At 36.9% G+C, this 20,640-nt stretch overlaps 1 protein-coding gene across 1 annotated transcript in view; it reads right to left on the bottom strand.

The window, feature by feature from the left end:
* Nucleotides 1–253: 253 nt before the first annotated feature.
* BLOC1S5 (biogenesis of lysosomal organelles complex 1 subunit 5) overlaps nucleotides 254–20,640 on the bottom strand; it is a 45,889-nt gene continuing 25,502 nt past the window's right edge. Inside the window, exons 4-5 of the mRNA XM_045497447.1 lie at nucleotides 17,273–17,331; nucleotides 254–2,892 (exon numbers count right to left, since the gene is read on the bottom strand). Coding sequence (XP_045353403.1) covers nucleotides 2,713–2,892; nucleotides 17,273–17,331 — 239 coding nt within the window. The 3' untranslated portion in view covers nucleotides 254–2,712. The remainder of the gene's footprint in view (nucleotides 2,893–17,272; nucleotides 17,332–20,640) is intronic.

The raw sequence follows: 20,640 nt of genomic DNA, 5'->3' as shown, positions 1-20,640 counted from the left end.
TTAAAAGTAATACAAAACTAAATAAAAAACATTACTAGGAATAGAAGCTACACTATAAATGTAAGATTTATTCTAAGCTTAGAAGAAAGAAAATGCTAAACTTATATGTACCTAATAAGAAAGTTTCAAAATACAGAAAATGAAAATTGACAGAATGACAGGAAGAATTAGAATATCCACTAGAGTAGGAAATTTCAACATATCTCAGAATCTGAGGGACCACTGAGAAGGAAAACAACAGTAAAACAGATAATTTGAACAACACTGTAAGTTTGTTTAATGGATACCCAATAACTGGAAAACAGTGTATGTTGAAACACTAATGAAACACTTACAAAAACTAACAATATTTTAGGTCATAAAGCAAATAAATTTCAATGTACCAGTCTGATACGGCCCCATTCTCTAACCACAATCCAATTACAGCATAAATTCATTATAAGAACAATTTAAAAATCTACAGGTTATGAAATGAAAAACCACCCGCAAATATGTAAGTCAAAAAAAGAAATCATAATGAAAAACAGAAAATACTTAGGCCTTAAAAACAAATGTTGCTATAGCACTTTAAAAGGACAGAACATCATTTCATTTGATCATTATAAAATAATCCTGTGAGCTACACAGAACCTATATTACCTCTGCTCAACCACATAAACAGTAGAAATGTTGAAAATTACAGTTAACTTTTTATGTAAATAAATTACCTATCAAAAGTGCTTTGGAAACTGAGATGCGAGGGAAAATATTAAGGGGAAGGCAAACCAACTGTCTCTTTCACACACTATGTTGAATAGCTCACAAAGTTATAAAGAAAGAATGTACTATCTTAACGTTTAAAGTTCAAGATGCCCACCAATTCATTTTGGTTTAAGAAGTCCTTTAGATCCTTATGTAAAATATACGAACTTATAATGGTATTTATTATTCATATGAGATGAACAAACACCATCAGAAACCTCTGCTGCACGAGTGGATGGAGGAACCAGTGAAGAGTACGTTTGCTCTCACACACACAGTCCTGATTTCTTGGTTACAGCATCTGTTCAAACGGTGCACAGGCAATTAACAGCATTCCAAAAACTGCCTACAGTACAAAGGGAATTTTCATTTAAGGTTCCCCTCCCTTTTCATGTGTGGGCTATTTTTGGAAGTACGGTTCTATTTTTTTCCATCCACTGAAAGAGAATTAAGAAAATTCCAACATGCCTTTGTGTCAGCAAGTGCTCTTTTTTAGTCCAGGTACCAGAGAATGATTGATGAACCTGTCAAGCCTACAGTAGCGGACAGAGAAAGTTGGCAGAAGTTCAGTGTTATTGAAAGAAATCTCAAATACTTATTTCATCTCCTCTATTAACTTTAATCACATTTTCAACATGGAGCCAAGAATGAAGCTTTGACAGGGGGCCATAAATTTACACAAGCAAGCATTGTCACTTTTCTGCAGTAGCAAGACTGAGATAACACAAGAGAGTTGGGTATTTTCTTTCCTGCCCCTTTCTTTACTGAAGAGCACTAAAAAAATATTTGAAAGATTTACCCATACCTCAAATTCATTTGCCATAAATCTCAAGAAATTATTGCATTTAATTTTGCTTGGTTTATGGCAAATAAAAAAATCAATTTAATTCCTCAATTAGACTGTTAAAAGCAGATTTTTTTTTTTTTTAAAGATCACAGTGATGACAGAATTGGTACATGTTTCATCATAATACACCTGCTTATGAGAACAGACGTTGAACACTAAAAAAGGATTTACATTTAACATGGATCATTTGCTATGTGGGCAAACACTTCTGGTTTATTCAGAGCCAGAATCTTTATATGGTTCCAGAGGGACTCCTTGGCAGATTCTGCTGATTACTCATTAAACAGTTGAAACATGTATGGACGTTATTTATCTTACAAAGCTTACCCACAGCAAAACAGACACAAAAACGAGGTAAATGAGGTGAATACTACGGACAAGATTATGGTTCTTGGAAAGGCTGAAAGTCAAATATATTTTTGGTAAGCTTTTCCTTCTAAGTATGTTTTAAAAGTTGAAAATATTAAGTGCCGGAAGGCCACAAAATTTAACAAGTGTGTTTTGTCACTCAGTGAAACACACGGCATTATGCTGAACTGCAAAATCTGTAACCTTTCCCAGCAGGCAGTTCAAAGGCCAACGTGGCCATCTTTGCCTCAGTAGAGACAAGGTTTTGACTGTCCTCTCTCTTAAATATGACCTCTGCTCCAAAGACATTTGTTTTTGTCTACATTACTCATGGAATAATACTGTATAACACTCTTCCAATAGCCAAGGACGTTATGACAGGCAGATACTGTATCTGCTTCTAAGTCAAATAACTACTGTTCACTCTGTGTGAGAATGAATTAAATTATTTTTCTAAGAAGCCTGTACTTAACAGTTCTCTGAGATGATCAATGGAAAGAACACCCAATTCTGATTAACAAAAAACAAATTTGTACCATTTTTCCTGCTACTCCTCCCCATTCAAATAATCATATGTAGGCACTTAAAACTGGAAAGATGTAGCTCTCTTCTATTAAACACTTAAGACTCCAGTAAGACCTTTCTTTCTTCTGATGTAAGAGTGCCACTGAATATATTGCTAAGCTTGAAGCAGAGGCTAAATGGTTTGGTGGGAACAGTTTTTTGGGGGAAGTCAATGTTTTCTTATTACTTTGTCACTCTTGTGGTTCAAGTTCTTAAAAGGTTGAAAATTTTGCTAGGTCCTTCTCCATCACAGCATACTGTTCTTTAAGTCTCTCCATGGCTTTTCTGTGTTCTTCATCCACTTCAGCCTGTTTGCTGTGTTGTTCTTTCATGAAATCTTCCCACTGGATTATATGCTGTTTTTCACTAGCTATTAAATGGTCATTAAGAATCTGAGAAAAGAAATTTAAAAGTCACATGACATTTTCCAGACAATTATTCTGCTATGCAGAAGAGACAAGCATAACTTTACCTCTTAATATTTGGTTACTACAGCAATAAGTTTGAAAGACACATGCTAAAACTGCATTACAGTTTTAATGTCCAATAGGAACACGACGTATAGAAACATCTAAGGCTTCTCTTACCATGACTGAACATGGGTAACCATATTTCTGAAATCTCAAAAATGTCTGGTATCTTTAAATGACAAAATCAAACACAATCCAAGTAAAGTTTATGCGTCTATTTCTCCTCAAGTTCCATTTAACTACCTATAAATTTTACATCAAGTTTAAAGAATATATGCCAAAAAGAAGCATTATTATATTAAATTAAAGTGCAGGTCTTCCATATTTAGATGCATGAAAAAAGTATAGATTGTGAATCACTGGAAAAGAATGGAAGACATGTCTTCAATTCCATCCCTTAAAGTAAGTAAACACCTAACGTGTCTGCGTCAGATATATTAAGTTTTTCTTGAGATTTTCTTAGTATTTCTAGATGAAGACGAAAAAATTTCCTTTTGAGTACCACGACAATAAAGACAAAACCACGTGTAAGTCAAAAAGGCATACATTTTGTACAATTAAAATTATTATCTTTGAAGATGCACAACAAAGAGCTGAAGAGGAAAAGAGAGTCTGCAAAATAACTTTATCCTTTATCCCTGCCTTAAATGCTCTACATACATGTCTTCAGAAGTTAAGCTTTGATACAGACTAAGTCCTATGAAGCAAACAAAACTGTGACAGATGCAGACCATAACAAGTTACAAAGCGCCTCAAGTCAGCACTAATTTCCAGCACTCTAATGAAAACAGGACACCTGGTATAAGCAGACATTGGTGCCCAGGTGCCTGGCCACACCAGAAAGATAGGTAACAGGAAAAAAAGGAAGCTGTGTTTTCATGCTGCCATGTGTCCTTGCTGCTCTGGTTTCTCTCCCCTCTGAGTCCTGATGATAAACAGGATGAAAAGCTGGACGATCCATCATTCTTTAAGTATTTATGAAGCGCATATTTTTGCTAGCTGTTTTGCCTATCTTACCTGCTTCTAAAAACTGCTTTCATAAAATTACATTACTTTCACTTTACAGATGAAGAAATTAAGGTTTAGAGGACACCACATTTCATTTCTTCACGGTCACTCAGCTATGAAGTTGGACTCAAACTTAGGTCTTTGTGATACCCAACCCATGCCTTTTCTATCACAAAGAGCAAATCGGATCTTTCCAGAGGAAGGTTTACACAGGTAGCTAAAAGTCTCTTTTGCAAGACAGAAACAACTATTAGAAGAGCTTTTTCTGCCAATGTGATCTGAAGTTCCTCTGCACCGAGCCTTTTCAAGCGAAAAGAGGCTGGATTAGAGGCTGAGGTTTGAGTTAAAGTCAAATGTTCCCTTTTAGTATGTGTCCCAGACCCTGGGACCTGCACAGGCACTATGGTGGTGGGTGAGAGGGCTAGGGAGGGGTTGTTGACGCTATAAATTTGGGAAACAGGTTAACCAAAATCCACTTTACCTTTTAACTTTTCAGCCTCATGGACTACAATTCTCCAAAAGATGAATAAAGCATGAAGAATTCATTAAACTCTTTTCATGGAACTTTGGCAAACATATTATATTCTGAGAGAGAAGAAAATGCAAACGACTCCCTCAAAAATGGAATCCTGCTTTAGCTGTAACTTACTTTTTAATAAATACAGAAAACACTAACGAAACATGCACGCTCAGATGCTGTTTAACCGCCTTTTCTTTTCTTCTTATTCTTTTAGGATACGTACCATAACTGGCCCAGCCAACCCTGTGATTTGGACCACAAGGCAACAGGCCGGACTCCACTTCCCACCAGAGAGCACTTTTTCTAGTATAACTCCACAGAAAAATGAAGATTTGGGAAGCACACTTCAAATTCTGGTTCACTTGCTACTAGTTGCATGAGGCTGAGCAAGTTAAAGTTTCTTTAACTTTAAAATGAGGAGACTAATACTTTACAGTCATAAATAATATTTATGAAGACCAGAGGTAATACATGTTAAGGTCCTAGCTCAGTGCCTGTGGAGCTTAATGAAAACTGATATTACTATTATATGAATTATAAGCAAAACATCTAGAAGCCAGATCAAACCACTTTTTATCTTCCCCATGTTTCCCTTTAATTTTAATAATTTAATTTCAGGAACAGATTCTTGTAATAATATGAATACAGGCACTCAAATAAAAGTGACTTTCCTCTTCCCATTCCTGTACTCAATTCAATCTTCCTTGATGATTCCACTATTTACCATCTGGTTCTAAGAAAAGACTTTAAGATGTTGCTAAATACTGGTATGTCTATTTTATAGTTTCAGGATATTATGATATTTTATATATATACATATATCCATCCAACTAGCTTTTTCATAGAAGACAGATCATGTCTTGGCCTCACAGTCCAGGTGAAAAGAAGTTGAATGCTGACCAGTTTCTAATCCAGTTGAAAATCTAGTCTTGCTTTCTTATCAAGAAGTTCTTGAAGTCATCCTATTTCATAGCCTCTCACTTTTAATAACAGTAAGTGCTATGCAAACTTGCATTCTTCATAGCAATCAGTAAAAACAAAAACAAAAACAAAAAATGGAAGGCAGTTTATACATTCATATACTGACAATCCCATACTCTTTATATACATAAATAAAATTTGGCTACCTGGAAATAACATCTTCCTGAAATTTAGTTGAGAACTATATGGTAAGACTTAATCCATCAAAAGAAAAAAAAGATATCAAGAAGTCCCATTACAAGCATTGTGGTGTTCCTGAAAAGCTCTTCTGATTTTGAATCTACTTACCTTACTTTACACATAATTCTTTTTTTTTTTTATGTTTATTTATTTTTGAGAGAGACAGACAGACAGACAGACAGAGCGTGAGTATGGGAGGGGCAGAGAGACAGGGAGACACAGAATCCGAAGCAAGCTCCAGGCTCCGAGCTATCAGCACATAGCCTGATGCGGGGCTTGAACCCACAGACTGCAAGATCATGACCTGAGCTGAAGTCGGACACCCAACCAACTGAGCCACTCAGGCACCCCACTTTACACATAATTCCAACCGTTAGTTAACTGGGTTTCCAAAAGTATACCATATTAAATGTCACAAATTAGAAAACAAATGCTGATAAATGAGACCGGAAGAAATGATAGGCATCAGCCTTACATATAGGGCAGGAGAACACAGATAACAAAAACTTAAAACACAGTCTTTGAGGGCATTTGGTACAGAAAACCACTCTCTTGGGGTGCTTAGGTGGCTCAGTCGGTTGAGTATCCAACTCTTGATTTTGGTTCAGGTCATGATCCCAGAGTTGTGGGATTGAGACCTGTGTTGGGCTCCGTGCTGAGTGGGGAGCCAGCTTAAATATTCTCTCTCTTGGGGCACCTGGGTGGCATAGTCGGTTAAGTGTCTGACTCTTGATCTCGGCTCAGGTCATGATCTCACAGTTTGTGAGTTTGGGCCCAGCATCAGGCTCTGTGCTGATGGTGCAGAGCCTGCTTGGGACTGTCTCTCCTTCTCTCTGTCCCTCCCCTGCCTGTGCCTTCTGTCTCTCTCTCTCTCGCAAAATAAACAAGCAAACAAATAAATAAGTCAAAGGTTCTCTCTCTCTCTCTCTCCTTCTACAGCTCTCCCTGTGCCCTCTCCCCTGCTCACATTCTCTCGCTCTAAAAAAAAAAAAAAAAAAAAAAAAAAAATTGATTAAAAAAAAAAAGAACATTCTCTCTCTTTTAATTCCCTGAGGACATCTCCATATTCACCATAATGTAAAACTGTATGTTCTCAGTAATTCCTAATTCATAAAGAAAGTTAGTCTATAACATTTAGTAAATTTTTTGCAAAAACTAGGAAAGTATGAAATTATATATATATATATATATATATATATATATATATATATACACACACACACACACATATAAATTTTTTTGATTCTTAAACTTATTATTTTCTTTGTGAAGCAGCATGTGTATACAGTGTGGAGCACGTGCAGGCAGAGGAGGTGCTGGGGGTTCGGGGACATCACGGAGCCTCCTGCCCTCCCCAGGCTGCCACCTACTCTTAGAGCCCTGCAGGTCCCAAAGACCACGGGACTCAGAATCCATCTGCAAAACACATCAGCTGCTTAAACAAGTATGAAAGACGTTTTTAAAGATTTCCATCCAAGATAAAGTTATAAAAGTGGTGTGCTTAAAGAAGATAAAACCTCAGCCTTGTGGTAAACTTGGCTAAAACTCCTAGACACATAAGGTTTTACCGTATACAATAGCAGAAAATGCCCCAATTAGCTGTCTCTTACTTATCACTCAAGCAAAAGGTAAACAGTGTTCTAAGTCAATAGGCGTGAAGGTTATCCTAGGGTGTATCTACTCCAAATGTGAGGACATGCGACCTGGCCAGCTGTGACTTTACTGGACAAAATAACAAGGAGCTGAGCAGCTGCTTCATCAGAAGCAGCAGACATGCCTCCCGACAGACTGCCACAATACGTCCTCGGTGCCACCAAATCCATTCTAATGCCAGCACGTGCCCCAGTTCATGCACTTAGAAAATCCACAGATTTAGCTTGACGTGCCAATGAATCTGTTTATAATACAAAGAACTCTCAGAAATAAGGAAAAATCTTTTATAAATACTGAACTCACTGTACACTACCATCACCTGTGCCCATCACTTTCAAAAATAGCCATTCTGCTTTTATGTTCAATTAATGGGGTTCTACAGAAGACTTAGTCTGAAATAAGTATTCCTCTAATTAAAACACATCTGAAAAACAATCCCATCAAACTATAGTTACATTCAAACAGATTCATACAAGTCTAATAGGAAGTGATAGTTCCCCTACATACATACCAAATCCTTTCTCTAGGATCCTTTTTCCTGGTATTATTAGTAGTTCAATGAGTACTGAAGATTTTTTCCTAATGTTTATACAAACGTATTTAAGAACAAGAAAATGAAGTCCTATTACATAAGATGGTCTGCAGCCTTCTCTTTTCAGTAATGACACAATATGTACGAAAGGCACAGCAACAGCAGGAGGGTGGGAGAGCTCTGCCCTGGGTGCAAGCAATAAGAGAGTGTATTGTCTGTAGAGAATTTAAATCAATGACACAAACAAATGAAAGACTGTATTTTATCATCAGCAGGCACTGACAATACTGAAAAATGCTGGTGATAAAATACTCCTAAACCAAAAATCTCTCTTTGGTCTAAAGCTCTAAATAATTACTGAGGTTACTGTCGAATTTTAATAATATGTTTCAAATTAACACATTTCTATTGTTTATCCTTTAATAAGTTTTGTGTTTTACACTGAAGTTAATTTAGAGGACTTCTAGTTACATAGCCCGTCCCAGACAAAGGTGAAGTCGGCTATACAGGTTTATTTAAAAAGTAAATTCCTCATAATTCAGAATCATTTAAGCTTTCTTTAGATGCTCAGCCCCTCCAACTCCCTGGGAGTAATGAAATATTACTGCACTTAAATGATGAGAGTAGAGGAACTGCAGATGAAACCTGAATTAGTTCCAATCCATTATTCTACATTATCTTTTCTTGGTACTTAAACTTGCATATGTTTTTATTTGCACTTAAACTTTTTCATACTGTGGGGACATTGGGAGCCACTAGAATAGTTGCCAAAGAAACAAAGACAGTATTGCCATTTCTGGAATTGATCGTGATATGTGATTTTTATAAAGCTCTTCCAGACTTACTTTATGCTTAAAACTTTTCTGAACTATGTATCTATTGCCTCATGTGAGAAATTTTTCAAAATTATAAAAAAAAGCATTTTTAATCAACTATGACTCAAACCTGATTGATAAATCCGTCAATATTATTTAAATAGTCAAAGATCAAATTAGATGAAGTTATTAATAAATTTGCATAAGAATCAAAAGCAAACTAAAATATTATTACTCATTACCATAACATTAATTTGGATAATAGGTGCTTCCTTTTTAAAAAGAAAAAATAATTGATGTACCTAAATTTATTAATCTCTTCTTTTTTTCCTTTGGTGGTGTAATATTTCTTAAATTTTTAATTTTTTTTTACTGGTGTGACTACATACATAAAGTTAAAAGAACAGTTAAAAAGAACCTGCATTTTCTTTCTTGTTATTATTCTTTAACATCAGGTTTATTAATTAAAAATAATTTTGTTGGGGGGATGTTAAAACTAGGTCTATTCTAGGTATAAAATATTGTACATACACTGCTCCTATAGACCAGTTTCCAAGGTCACACAGTGAGAACAGGGTAGAGTAAGGTTAAAAATCCAGTTTTCTACTCTTTTTGCTATATAATGCTATTTAAATGAAATATTTAAATTATTAGTCTCTCAGGATCAGCAATGTTTTAAAAATGACAGAAATTAATAAGCATTTTACATTCCAGTTTCAAAAGTAATTAAGAGCTTTAAAAAACCTGACTGAATATGCCTGAATAGGCAGAAAAAAAAAATCCATAGGCACACACTGTGTACCACCCACTTGGGGACTTTTATGTGGGACTCCTGCTAATTTTCAAAACAAAGGTAGAACTAACTTTGCACTAGTTTTTCTTTTTCTAGCAAGAGGTCATATGAAAAAGCACGTGGCATTAAAAATCAAGTCACCCCAGACCAGACGAGTTCACTGGTGATACTACCAAACATTTAAAGAAGAATGAACATTAATCCTTCTCCAACTCTTCAAATAACTGAAGAGGAGGGAAGACTTCCCAACTCATTCTATGAGGCCATCAATGTCTTGAGACCAAAGCTAGACAAAGACACTATAAGAAAAAAGAACCGCAGATCAATATTCCTGATGAATACTAGCAAGCTGAATTCAACAGCATATTAAAAGGATCATACACCATAAACAAGTGTTTTTGGACCATAAGGATGGTTCAATACATGCAAATCAATAAATGAAATATACTACATCAACAGAATGAAGGGGGAAAAACACAAAATCATGTCAATCTCTGCAGAAAACACATTTGACAAAGTTCAAGACCTGCACATGATAAAAACACTGCGCAAACTAGTAATAGAAGGAAACACTGCATGATAAAAAACACTGCACAAACTAGTAATAGAAGGAAACTATCTCAACATAATAAAGACCATAGGTGAAAAACTCACAGTTAACCTCATATCCAGTGGTGAAGAACTGAAAGCTTTCCCTCCAGTATCAGGAAGGAGACAGCGATTCTGCTTTTACCACTTCTACTCAACATAGTATTAGAAGTCCTGGCCGGGGCAATTTGGAGAGAGAGAGAGAGCGAGCGAGCGAGCAAGCATCCAAATCGGAAAGAAAGAAGTAAAATTACCTGTTCTTACAGACAACATGATATTATATGTAGAACACCAGAAGATTGCAACAAAGAACTTACTAGAATAAACAAAGTCAGCAAATTTTGCAGGATACAAAATCAATACTCAAAAATCAGTGCATTTCTATACTCTAACAATGAACAATCCAAAACAGGTATTAAGAAAATTCCATTTACAACAGTATTGAAAAGAATAAAGTATTTGGGAATGAATTTAACCAAGGAGGAAAAAAGATATACACTGATAACTATAAAACATTCCTGAAAAAGAAATTAAAGACACAGTCATTGGAAAGTCATCTCATGTTCATGGACTGGAAGACTTAATGTAGTTAAGATGTCAGCACTATCCAAAGTGATTTGCAGGGTCAATGGCATCTTTATTAAAATCCCAATGATGTTTTTTGCAGAAATAGAAGAATTCATCCTAAAATTTGTATGAAATCTCAAGTGACACCAAATAGCCAAATCAATCCTGAAAAAAGAATGAAGTTGGTTTCACACTCTATTAACCCTGTGTCCAGGAGGCTTTGACATCTGGGACCCTTTTCACCCTGGAGAGACTGTCCCTCCCAGGGCCAGCCTATTCCTAGAGATAGTAAACAACTCCCCCACAGCATACCTTTTATATGCAAGCTAACCAGCCCAGAGCCTATACCCCAACCACCTCTACTGGGCTCTCGCCCTCTGGGCCACTATCCACCTGCCCTAATCACACAAGGCCAGATAGCCAGGGAGAGCCCTATGCCCCAGAGTCTGCTGAAATCATTCAAATTAGCCAATCCTAAACCTGCTAATCCTGCCTCACATGTTCCTTCCTGCTGCAACTACAATAACCTATTTTCCCCACTCTCTGCCTCCTGACTAACTCTGGTGCTTCCTCACAGGGTCCCATGTGCATGGCAGGCATCCTCTTCTTGGGAACTATGAGTAACAAACAACCTTTCCATGGCAACCACCCCCTTATCTGTTGGCCTCACCATATCTGAAAAATAATAAAACCTACATTTTATAAAATACATTTCCTGATTTCAAAACTTACCACGAAGCTACTATAATCAAAATAGTGTGGTACTGCCACAGAGATAGACCATCAGAATAGAAGAATTAAGAAATAAACCCCTGCATATAAGGTCAAGTAATTTTTGATAAGGGTGTCAAAACCATTCAATAGGGAAAGGGCAATCCTTTCAACAAATGGTGCTGGGAAAACTGGATATCCACATGCAAATAAAAATGAAAATGGACCCTTGCATCAAATACGAAAATTACTCAAAATGGTCAAAGATCTAAATGTTAAGTCCTAAAACTATAAAATTCTTAGAAGAGAGGGATGCTTCAAGACATTGGATTTGGCAATGACTTATTTGTTAGAACACCAAAAGGATAGACAACAAAAGTAAAAATAAACTGAACTTCATCAAAATTAAAAACTTTTGTGTATCAAAGGACTCTATGAACAGAGTGAAAGTCAACCCATAGAATGGGAGAACATGTTTGTAAATCATATATATGATAAAGGGTTAATATCCAAACTATATAAAGAACTCCTACAATTCAACAACAACAAAAACAATCTGGTTTAAAAAATGGACAAAGGACTTGAATGAACATTTCTAGAAAGAAGATACACAAACAGCCAATAAGCAAAGGAAAAGATACTTAACATCATTAATCCTTAAAGAAATGCAAATTGAAACCATAAGAGACCATCTCACACCCATCAGGACTGCTGCCACCAAAGAAACAGAAAATAACAAGCTGACCAGGATGTGAAGAAAATGGAACCCTTGTGCACTGCTGAAGGGACTATAAAGTAGTGCAGCTGCCATGGAAAACAGGAAATTTTCCTCAGAAAATTAAAAACAGAATTACCATTTCATCCAGTAAGTCCACTTTTGAATATATACCCAGAAGAACCATGAACTCACGTTAAAAGCAGTGTTATTCACAAAAGTGAAAAGGTGGAAGCAACCCAAGTATCCACAAATGAACAGATACACAAATATGGAATATACATATAACGGAATACTAGTCATCCTTAAAAAGGAATGAAATTCTGATACTTGATACAACACAGATGAACCTTGAAGACACTATATTATAGAAATAAGCCACTCACAAAAAGATAATGTTGTATGATTCCACTTAGAAAAGGTGCCGAGAGTAGTCAAATTATAGAGACAGAAAGTAGAATGGTGGTTGCCAGGAATGGAGGGGGAGGGTGGGGATGGGGAGCTAGTGTTCCATGAGCACAGAGTCTCAGCCGGGGAAGATAAAAAGTTCTGGAAATGGATGGTAGTAATGACTGTAGAACAATAGGAGTATACTTAATGCCACAGATTTGCACACTTAAAAATAGTTGAAATTTATGTTCTGTGTATTTTACCACAACAAAAAAATTCTCAAATCAGGTTTCAGAGTGTTCCTCCTAAATGAAATCGACTGCATTTCTTAAATAAGTGGATATGTTTGTTTTTCTCAAGATAAAATTAGAAAATGCCAACTTTAAAAAAATAATGAGGGGCTTCCGGGGGGCTCAGTTGGTTAAGCCTCCAACTTTGGCTCAGGTCGGGATCTGATGGTTCATGGGTTTGAGCTCCGCATCAGGCTCTGTGCTGACAGTTCAGAACCTGCAGCCTGCTTCGGATTCTGTCTCCCTCTCTCCCAGCCCGTCCCCCACTCATGCTCTGTCTCTCTTTCCCTTTCTCTCTCAAAAAGTAAACATAAAAAAAAAAGAAAATGAAGAGAAAGTTTATTAATATACCATAATTGTGTACCAGAAGTACTTAGCTCTAATGATTTTATCTCTTTCTACAAGAGAGAAAGAAATAGTAATAAAAATTGGCTTACATATACCTCTTTAGAGATAAATTTAAACAGGTCTATAAATGAACTCTGGGATACATAAAAGTTTTGCATATATTATGTCTAAGTGATTCTTAACTGGGGTGGGGGGAGGTGGATTTTGACCCTCTTGTCCCTCAAATTTTTGGTTATCACAGCACAAGAGGACGGGCTACTGGCATCTAGTGGGTAAAAGCCAAGGATGCTGCTAAACATCCCACAAAGCACAGGACAGCTTCCACAACAAAGAATTATCTGTTCCAAAATGTCAATACTGCAGAGGCTGGGAAACCCTAGTCTAAGGGCAAACTCTGAATAAGCCAATGGAAGTCTAAGGCCCTTTCAAACATCTGTCAATAATACGCTGTCACTAATTTTACCTATGCCTTACACCAACAAATAAAGAATTTAATTCATTTAGTAAGAAGTGTCAGAATAAATGCCATCAGTAAGGATTTTAAATAGAATACTATATACTGATCTATTTGTATTTTTAAGCTCTATCAAGAATAATGTATATGCTATTTCACTGCTCTCATGAAAAAAATCATGCAGGAGTGTAACCAAATCTAATAAATTTCTAGAGACAAGATGAATTAAAGGATTCATGTTTATTTTATTATCATGTCCAGTCTGGTTGAATACGGCTTCACAAACTGACACTTGTGCACAAACCTAAGTTTAAACTACTTACAGATATTAACAGCTCGTTTCCCTTGATGGAATATTTTTCAGAGTCAGTGAATTTTCTAAGCTAGTTGTATTTTCATTTCACTACTCTTAATGCTAGCTTCCAAAATGCAGCTTTGCGTTAGTGGGTAGTTTTTCAAGACATATGTCAAATAACTGGGGAATGTGCATTTATTGTTCTTCTGAATGTACTTTTAGGTATCAATTGTGGGAAGTGTAATCTGGATGAATGACGTTTATCATAATTTACTTCCCACAGAATTCCACAAATTGTCTTGACATAAAAGAATTAATGATTAATGGCAATAGTCTATTTTATTCCATTACTACTCCCATCTTTCTTTGTCCTGAGAGGTATTCAAATATACAAAATGTAGCCAAAAGTATAACGAAGGGCAACAATTACCATTAGATTGTAAAATGAAGCTACAGGTCGATTTTGCTTTGTACACCTTTGCTAGATAAAACATTAAACTTTATGTCTACATCATATATATATATATATATATACATATATATATATATATATATATATGTAATCTGAAACCTCTGCCATGTCAGTTTCAGCAAAAACCACATAGAGCAGTAAAAAAAAAAAAAAAATCCTTAAAGATACATATTTCAAATATTCTGCTAATTAGAGAAGTACTAGAAAAGAAACAAAGACTAAAAGTTTATTGCCCTGAAAGGATATAAGGAATTTTTACTTTTCTCTGAGCTCTAACACATTTTTGTGTAACAGTCAGCTGGTTAATTTTATTAAATTATCGTGAGAAAATAATCAGAACAGATTTTTTTTTTTTTAACGTTTATTTATTTTTGAGACAAAGAGAGACAGAGCATGAACAGGGGAGGAGCAGAGAGAGAGGGAGACACAGAATCTGAAACAGGCTCCAGGCTCTGAGCTGTCAGCACAGAGCCCGACGCGGGGCTCGAACTCACAGACCGTGAGATCATGACCTGAGCCGAAGTCAGATGCTTAACCGACCAAGCCACCCAGGCGCCCCTAGAACAGATTCTTATACATGTAGGTTTCATAAATGGCATACTAATTCTTAGTGAAACACATTTCAGTACATTGTACTGAATGTGTATTCCACATTAAAAAATGGTTTAGTAACATTCTCTGACATAATACCTATAAGAAGTATATTTAAGATCAAAATAATCTAAGGGCTTTTATTATTTCTTGAGGCCATTTTTTTTTTTTTCTTTCAAACCATGTGATGGTATTTTAGTATCTTTTAATTTAGAAAATCATGAATGGGCAGGATTCTCAATGCTTCACCAACTCTAACCAGACCACAGCAGGGCTCTTATCCGCACAGTGAACACCTGCACCTTAAACAAATGACTGGGCTGGCAGGGGAGAAATGGTGCCTTACATTTGGAGTGAGAGACAATCTGCAAAGCTGTTTCATGTAGATTACGTAATACGATTTATCTGGTAAGGAGAGAATCAACCTATCAGGTAAGTAAAACCGGTATTTATTTTGCAGATGAGGAGCTTGAAGGGCAAGGACCTGTCCAAGGGCAAACAGCTGGCTGACAAAAGGAACTACCACAAGTAGAAGATGCCAGTTACTTCTTCACCTAAGCCGGTCATTCTCCTGCCTATATACAGTTAATACACCAAATGTGATAAAAGTTCCAAGTGACAAGAGGAACTATTCCAATTATAATTTTAGGTTAGTTATGCTCAAGAATGACAAAAATTGACATTTAATCACAATCATAACTGCACTGACAATGTCTTAGGAAGACCAATAATGTGTGAGTGCACATTCACGTGAATCTGCTTAAATCACATAGCAACGTGCTACCACCACTCTTTTTTATTTTATTTTGAAAACCAAGAGAATTGCTTATTTACAGGAATAGCCAGTACAGCCAGCGTTCTATCCACTAGTATTTCTGTTTAAACAGAAATACTCCTGATGCCCTCGACAACAATCTGTTCAATACAGCATTCAAGACTCTACAATTATCTCTGGAAATACCCATTTAGATACTCTACATATCAGTTGCGTGAGACTGCTGACTTCACACATCTTTTACCTTTGCTCACACTGTATCCCTCGCCCTACAATATCTTTCTTCCCATCCTCTAGCAAACTGAGTTCCTACCCACTACTCAAGGCTGGGCTTGAATGTCACCATCTTCTGAATACATTAGCCAAGATCCTACAAAGTTCTTCGGAACTTGATCACAGCTCTTAGTTTATCCTACATTGCACTAGTGTTAGTGGTTTGGGGCTCCCTCTTCTAGACTGCTAGTTCCTGAGTGTATGAACTGCCTTACACTTAACAAATTGAAATATCCCCACTGGCACCTTGCAGAGGAGACAACTAAAGAAACACATCCGGTGTCAGCCTGGCATGGCCTATGTAAGGTCCTGTGCTTGTCTTTACAGTGTTCTCTGGGCATGATGCAAGCATGACACCGTAACAGATGATCCTGCCCGTGGCCTTGCCTTGCCATTTTATCAACACGCTCAATGGCCCTGCTTCCTGACCCAGCCTGCTGTGACCTTACACCTCTCGGGCAGCCTTCCCACCTGCCTGAAATGTTAAGTCCTTTCACTAAGGCCTAATTCACCAAATTGCTGAATTTGAAACTCTGTATCAATGTTTAGAGTTGAGCAGAGGGTACAGAAATGTAAACTCTGGCATGGTTTATTCCACTGTATTTTTATACACAGTGCAGATCTGAACTATTATTGTGGATTAACCACAACACATTCCAGAGAAATGGAGATAGCAACACTTACTTACCCATAAAAGACACTATATTCAGAGTGACTCAGTATTTTCAGCATAAAAAGTGTATCTTTATTAATTCAGAACAATGAATAAGTTATAAAAATACTTTATGGAAACTGTAAGTGAAAATAGCAAATGATCACAGGACCTTAAATTCTTGTGTTGTTTTTCTACATCTAAACTTACTTAAGATATACTTTCAATAAGCAAAGCACTACCCAGCAAGTGTTTCACATACTCTTATGACTATTCATTAAGTAACCCATCCACAGGCATGAATGCTTCCTTTTCTAGAAGAAATACACATAACATACTGATCAGTGCTTCAGGCTCAAAGAAAAGATTTATATTCCCAATCTGGTAGACATTTTTTGTTCCATGTAAAAGTCTTATTCTCTCTCCTCAATGAGACAAATACTGCTTTCAGGGAATAGTTGGAAATGTTGAAAAGGAAAAAAAAAAAAGAGATCTGCAATTTGAATTATAAAAATACGGGTGGTACAATCAAGTGTTCATACCTCCTGAAAACATCTTCAATGAATTAGCCATTTTTAAACTTTTTAAATCACTGCATAAAGAAAACAAATTCAGAGACTTTTTAAATAAAAAGCAACTGCTAATAATATGATGATAATAGGAGTTGTAGGTCCCATTATCCAAATGATGTACTTTTACCTTCTTTCGTTCCTGCTCCTTCTGTTGGAGTCTACAGACTGCGTCAGAAGCTGTTTGCACTGAAATAAAACAGACAATGGGTTTTCAATCAGCAGCCCTTGTTCAAGACTTAGCTAAAAGAAACACCCCCAAAACTTGAATTGTTTTAGATCTCAAGAAACTATGCAAAAAAACTGATATTATTTTGGTTGTGATAGGCTGGCTAGAAGGGAAAAAAGAAGTTTTGCCAATATATTTAGGATGTCATAATTAGAACCAACATCATTCATGAGCCTTGAGGTATAAGCCAAGGGCATTTAGGTACTAATTCCAATGACAAGTTGTCAACAATGACTTCAGAATTCTCCAAAAAGATGTAAAATGCCTGATAAATTTATCATTACATTCTCATTATGTCTACAATGTCTCTCTGATTCATTAGCCCTCCCTCTCCCTTTTTCTCATTCATACAAACTTCTCTCTTGCAGGCAGTACTTGGTATACCCACAAGGCTTCAACAACTTCCCATTCCTGCTTCTGCTCTTGCCTGCTAGTTCATCCTGACCTCCACTGCCAGATTCAAATAAATTTCTCTGCACTGTTTCCTTCGAGTGACTTCCCTTTCTAATGAACCACAACTGCTCATGATAATTATTAGAGTTAGTTATTATCACTATGTGCCCAGACCTGTCCTAAGTACTTTCCATGTATTACTCCTCTCAATCCCATCTTCCTAAATTAGGAGAGGATCACTATCCCATTTCACAGATTTCTGGCATCTGTAAAAACCTGAGGTACAAACAGTAGGTAATGTGACTAATAAGTGCAGAAAGCAGGTTGTAAGGGGCGCCTGGGTGGCTCAGTCAGTTGAGCGTCCGACTTCAGCTCAGGTCATGATCTCACGGTTCGTGAGTTCGAGCCCCACGGCGGGCTCTGTGTGGACAGCTCAGAGCCTGGACCCTGCTTCAGATTCTGTGTCTCCCTCTCTCTCTGCCCCTTCCCCACTTGCATTCTGTCTCTCTCTCTCAAAAACGGAATAAAAACTTTTAAAATTTTTTCAAAAATAAATACAATCAGATCCCTGCCTCTAAAGGCATGGCTCATACCCTCAACATTCTCCTCTTGTGATCTCATCAAAGAAACTGGTTTTCATCCATTAGTTCTTCAGACCTCTTCATTTACTGAACCCATTTTATTTCTGTATACAAATGTTTTCACTTCACTGTTTTGCACGCAGGTGACAGGGAGCTGTAGTCAAATGTAGAGTTGAGCACTTAGTTGGGTAACTTGCACGTTTGCTTGCTCACTCATTCACTTGCCAAATACCGAGTGAGCATCTGCTATGAGCCAGGCACGGTCACTGTTGCTTTTCCTAACACCTCAGCACCTCAGTTCGTCATTTGTAAAATTAATGGAACAACTAATGAGAGGACTTCAGAACTGACATTAAATGAGATAACAGAGTGGATACTAGGCTGACAAGTAATTTAAATATTAATAGCACTTAGAGCAGTTCCTCACACATTGTAAGCAGTCAAGGAAGGTTGTTATTACTATTATTCTACTTACTATCCCTACTGAAAATGCCTTCCTTAGTCCTGTCTCCTAATGACAATGTTTTACTTGTCTTACGAGAACAGTTTATGGTGTCCTGCCTTCATAATAAAGCTCTCCTAGATTAATCCTTTCCCTATAAGGATTTTCTCTTATTTGAAATTCCTTTACCAGGTATGTGGGTATCTCACCACTTTACCTTGCATTTGCTTACACAGAGGTTTAGTAGTGTTTCACAACATGCCTTCCTCTCCTACCCAAACCTAGTCCGGAATAGGTCCCAAGTTCCTCAGCAGGGCAGGGACTGTGACTTCCCTTTCAGAAAAATGTTAGGTCCCTCCCTGTGAGAATATGGTAAAAGAGGAGGATTCTGCTTTTAAAAAGTAATGTTTTTATCAGTAGCCATTTATTTTAGTTATATCAAAGATAATATTTTAGCCCTGAAAATTATGTTCCCAATCATTGTTTGTTCTAACAGAAAAGATGAAAACAAAACAAAATGGGAGCTGATTAGATCTGCCTTCTTTCTGTGGCATATTAATATTACATCATTCTTCCCAAGCAGTGGTTCTATCATTTCCTGATTGGATTTTTTCCCCCCTGACTCTGAACATAACTTAAAAAAAATCCATTCTTTGGTCTTTGGGTGCTTCATCATTTTCAGATCCTTCTGGGCTTAACCTAAGAGAAGAATTACAAGACTATGACATTATTTTGTCATCTGTTATGTCCTTTAAAATTTTAATTAGAACACATCTGACAAAGGCACACTTTTGTTCCTTACAGGGATTGTCTTTGTACTCAGAACGCCCATTTTTAGAAATTTCAGTCCCTTAGAAGTTGCTGACTTTTTAATTCGTTAGCCACACAATAAGAAAGGTTTACTTTCTAAATTTAATGAAACCTGCTTTTCTAAAATACAAGAAAATCACGTGACCATACCAAACATTCCTTCTTCATGATTAGAGACCCCAAGAGGAAAAGGCCTATTATTCAACCTTCCTATCACTTCCACATCATTTACTGGTTGTACCTAATGCAGCAGGAAGCCGTTTCCCCTGTTGTCTGCGTTTCAGGAGACCATACTTAAAGAGTCAAGAAATGTCAAATTACTTTCTCTCAACCAAAAGATTTTTTGAAATTAGTACCACATACAGTAGTGCCACATACGATAGGTGACAATGTCCCGACTGTCCTCACACAAGAAAAACAAATACATTCTATCATGATGGGTATGTGTGAACCTCAAATACATACATAAGCAAGTAACTTTGGCTTGGTATTAGATGTTAGCTGAATTCTCATTCATTCATCTCAAGGAACAAATAATTACTTCGGAACTCCACTGTTTTAGGTGCCAGGGGTACTGGAGAGAACAATCAGAGTCCCCGAACTCATGGAACCTATATTCTGGTTGAGGAGACAGATAGCATATAAATACTTAGCATGCCAGGTTGGGGTGGATACTCTGGAGGAAAAAGCAAAGTAAAGAGACCAGAGAATGCCAGAGCGAGGGAACATGATTATTACAGAATAGCTAAGAAGGTCTCACTGTTGACACCTGAGCAGAGATGGATGGGAAATGAGAATGTACAAAAATCTGACAAGAGTATTCAATGGAGCGTGTGAGTGAGTCAGTCAGTTAAGCTGCCAACTTTCGCTCAGACCATGATCTTGCAGTCCGTGGGTTCGAGCCCCACATCAGGCTCTGTGCTGATGGCTCAGAGCCTGGAGCCTGCTTTGGATTCTGTGTCTCCCTCTTTCTCTCTCTCTCTGCCTCTCCCCTGCTTGCGTTCTCTCTCTCTCGAAAGTAAATATTAAAAAAAATTTTTAAA

Source organism: Leopardus geoffroyi, chromosome B2 (genome assembly GCF_018350155.1).
Source record: "Leopardus geoffroyi isolate Oge1 chromosome B2, O.geoffroyi_Oge1_pat1.0, whole genome shotgun sequence".
In the NCBI taxonomy this organism is placed as follows: Eukaryota; Metazoa; Chordata; class Mammalia; order Carnivora; family Felidae; genus Leopardus; species Leopardus geoffroyi.
The sequence above is the reverse complement of the archived record's forward strand: the minus strand, read 5'-3'. Positions and strand labels throughout refer to the sequence as shown.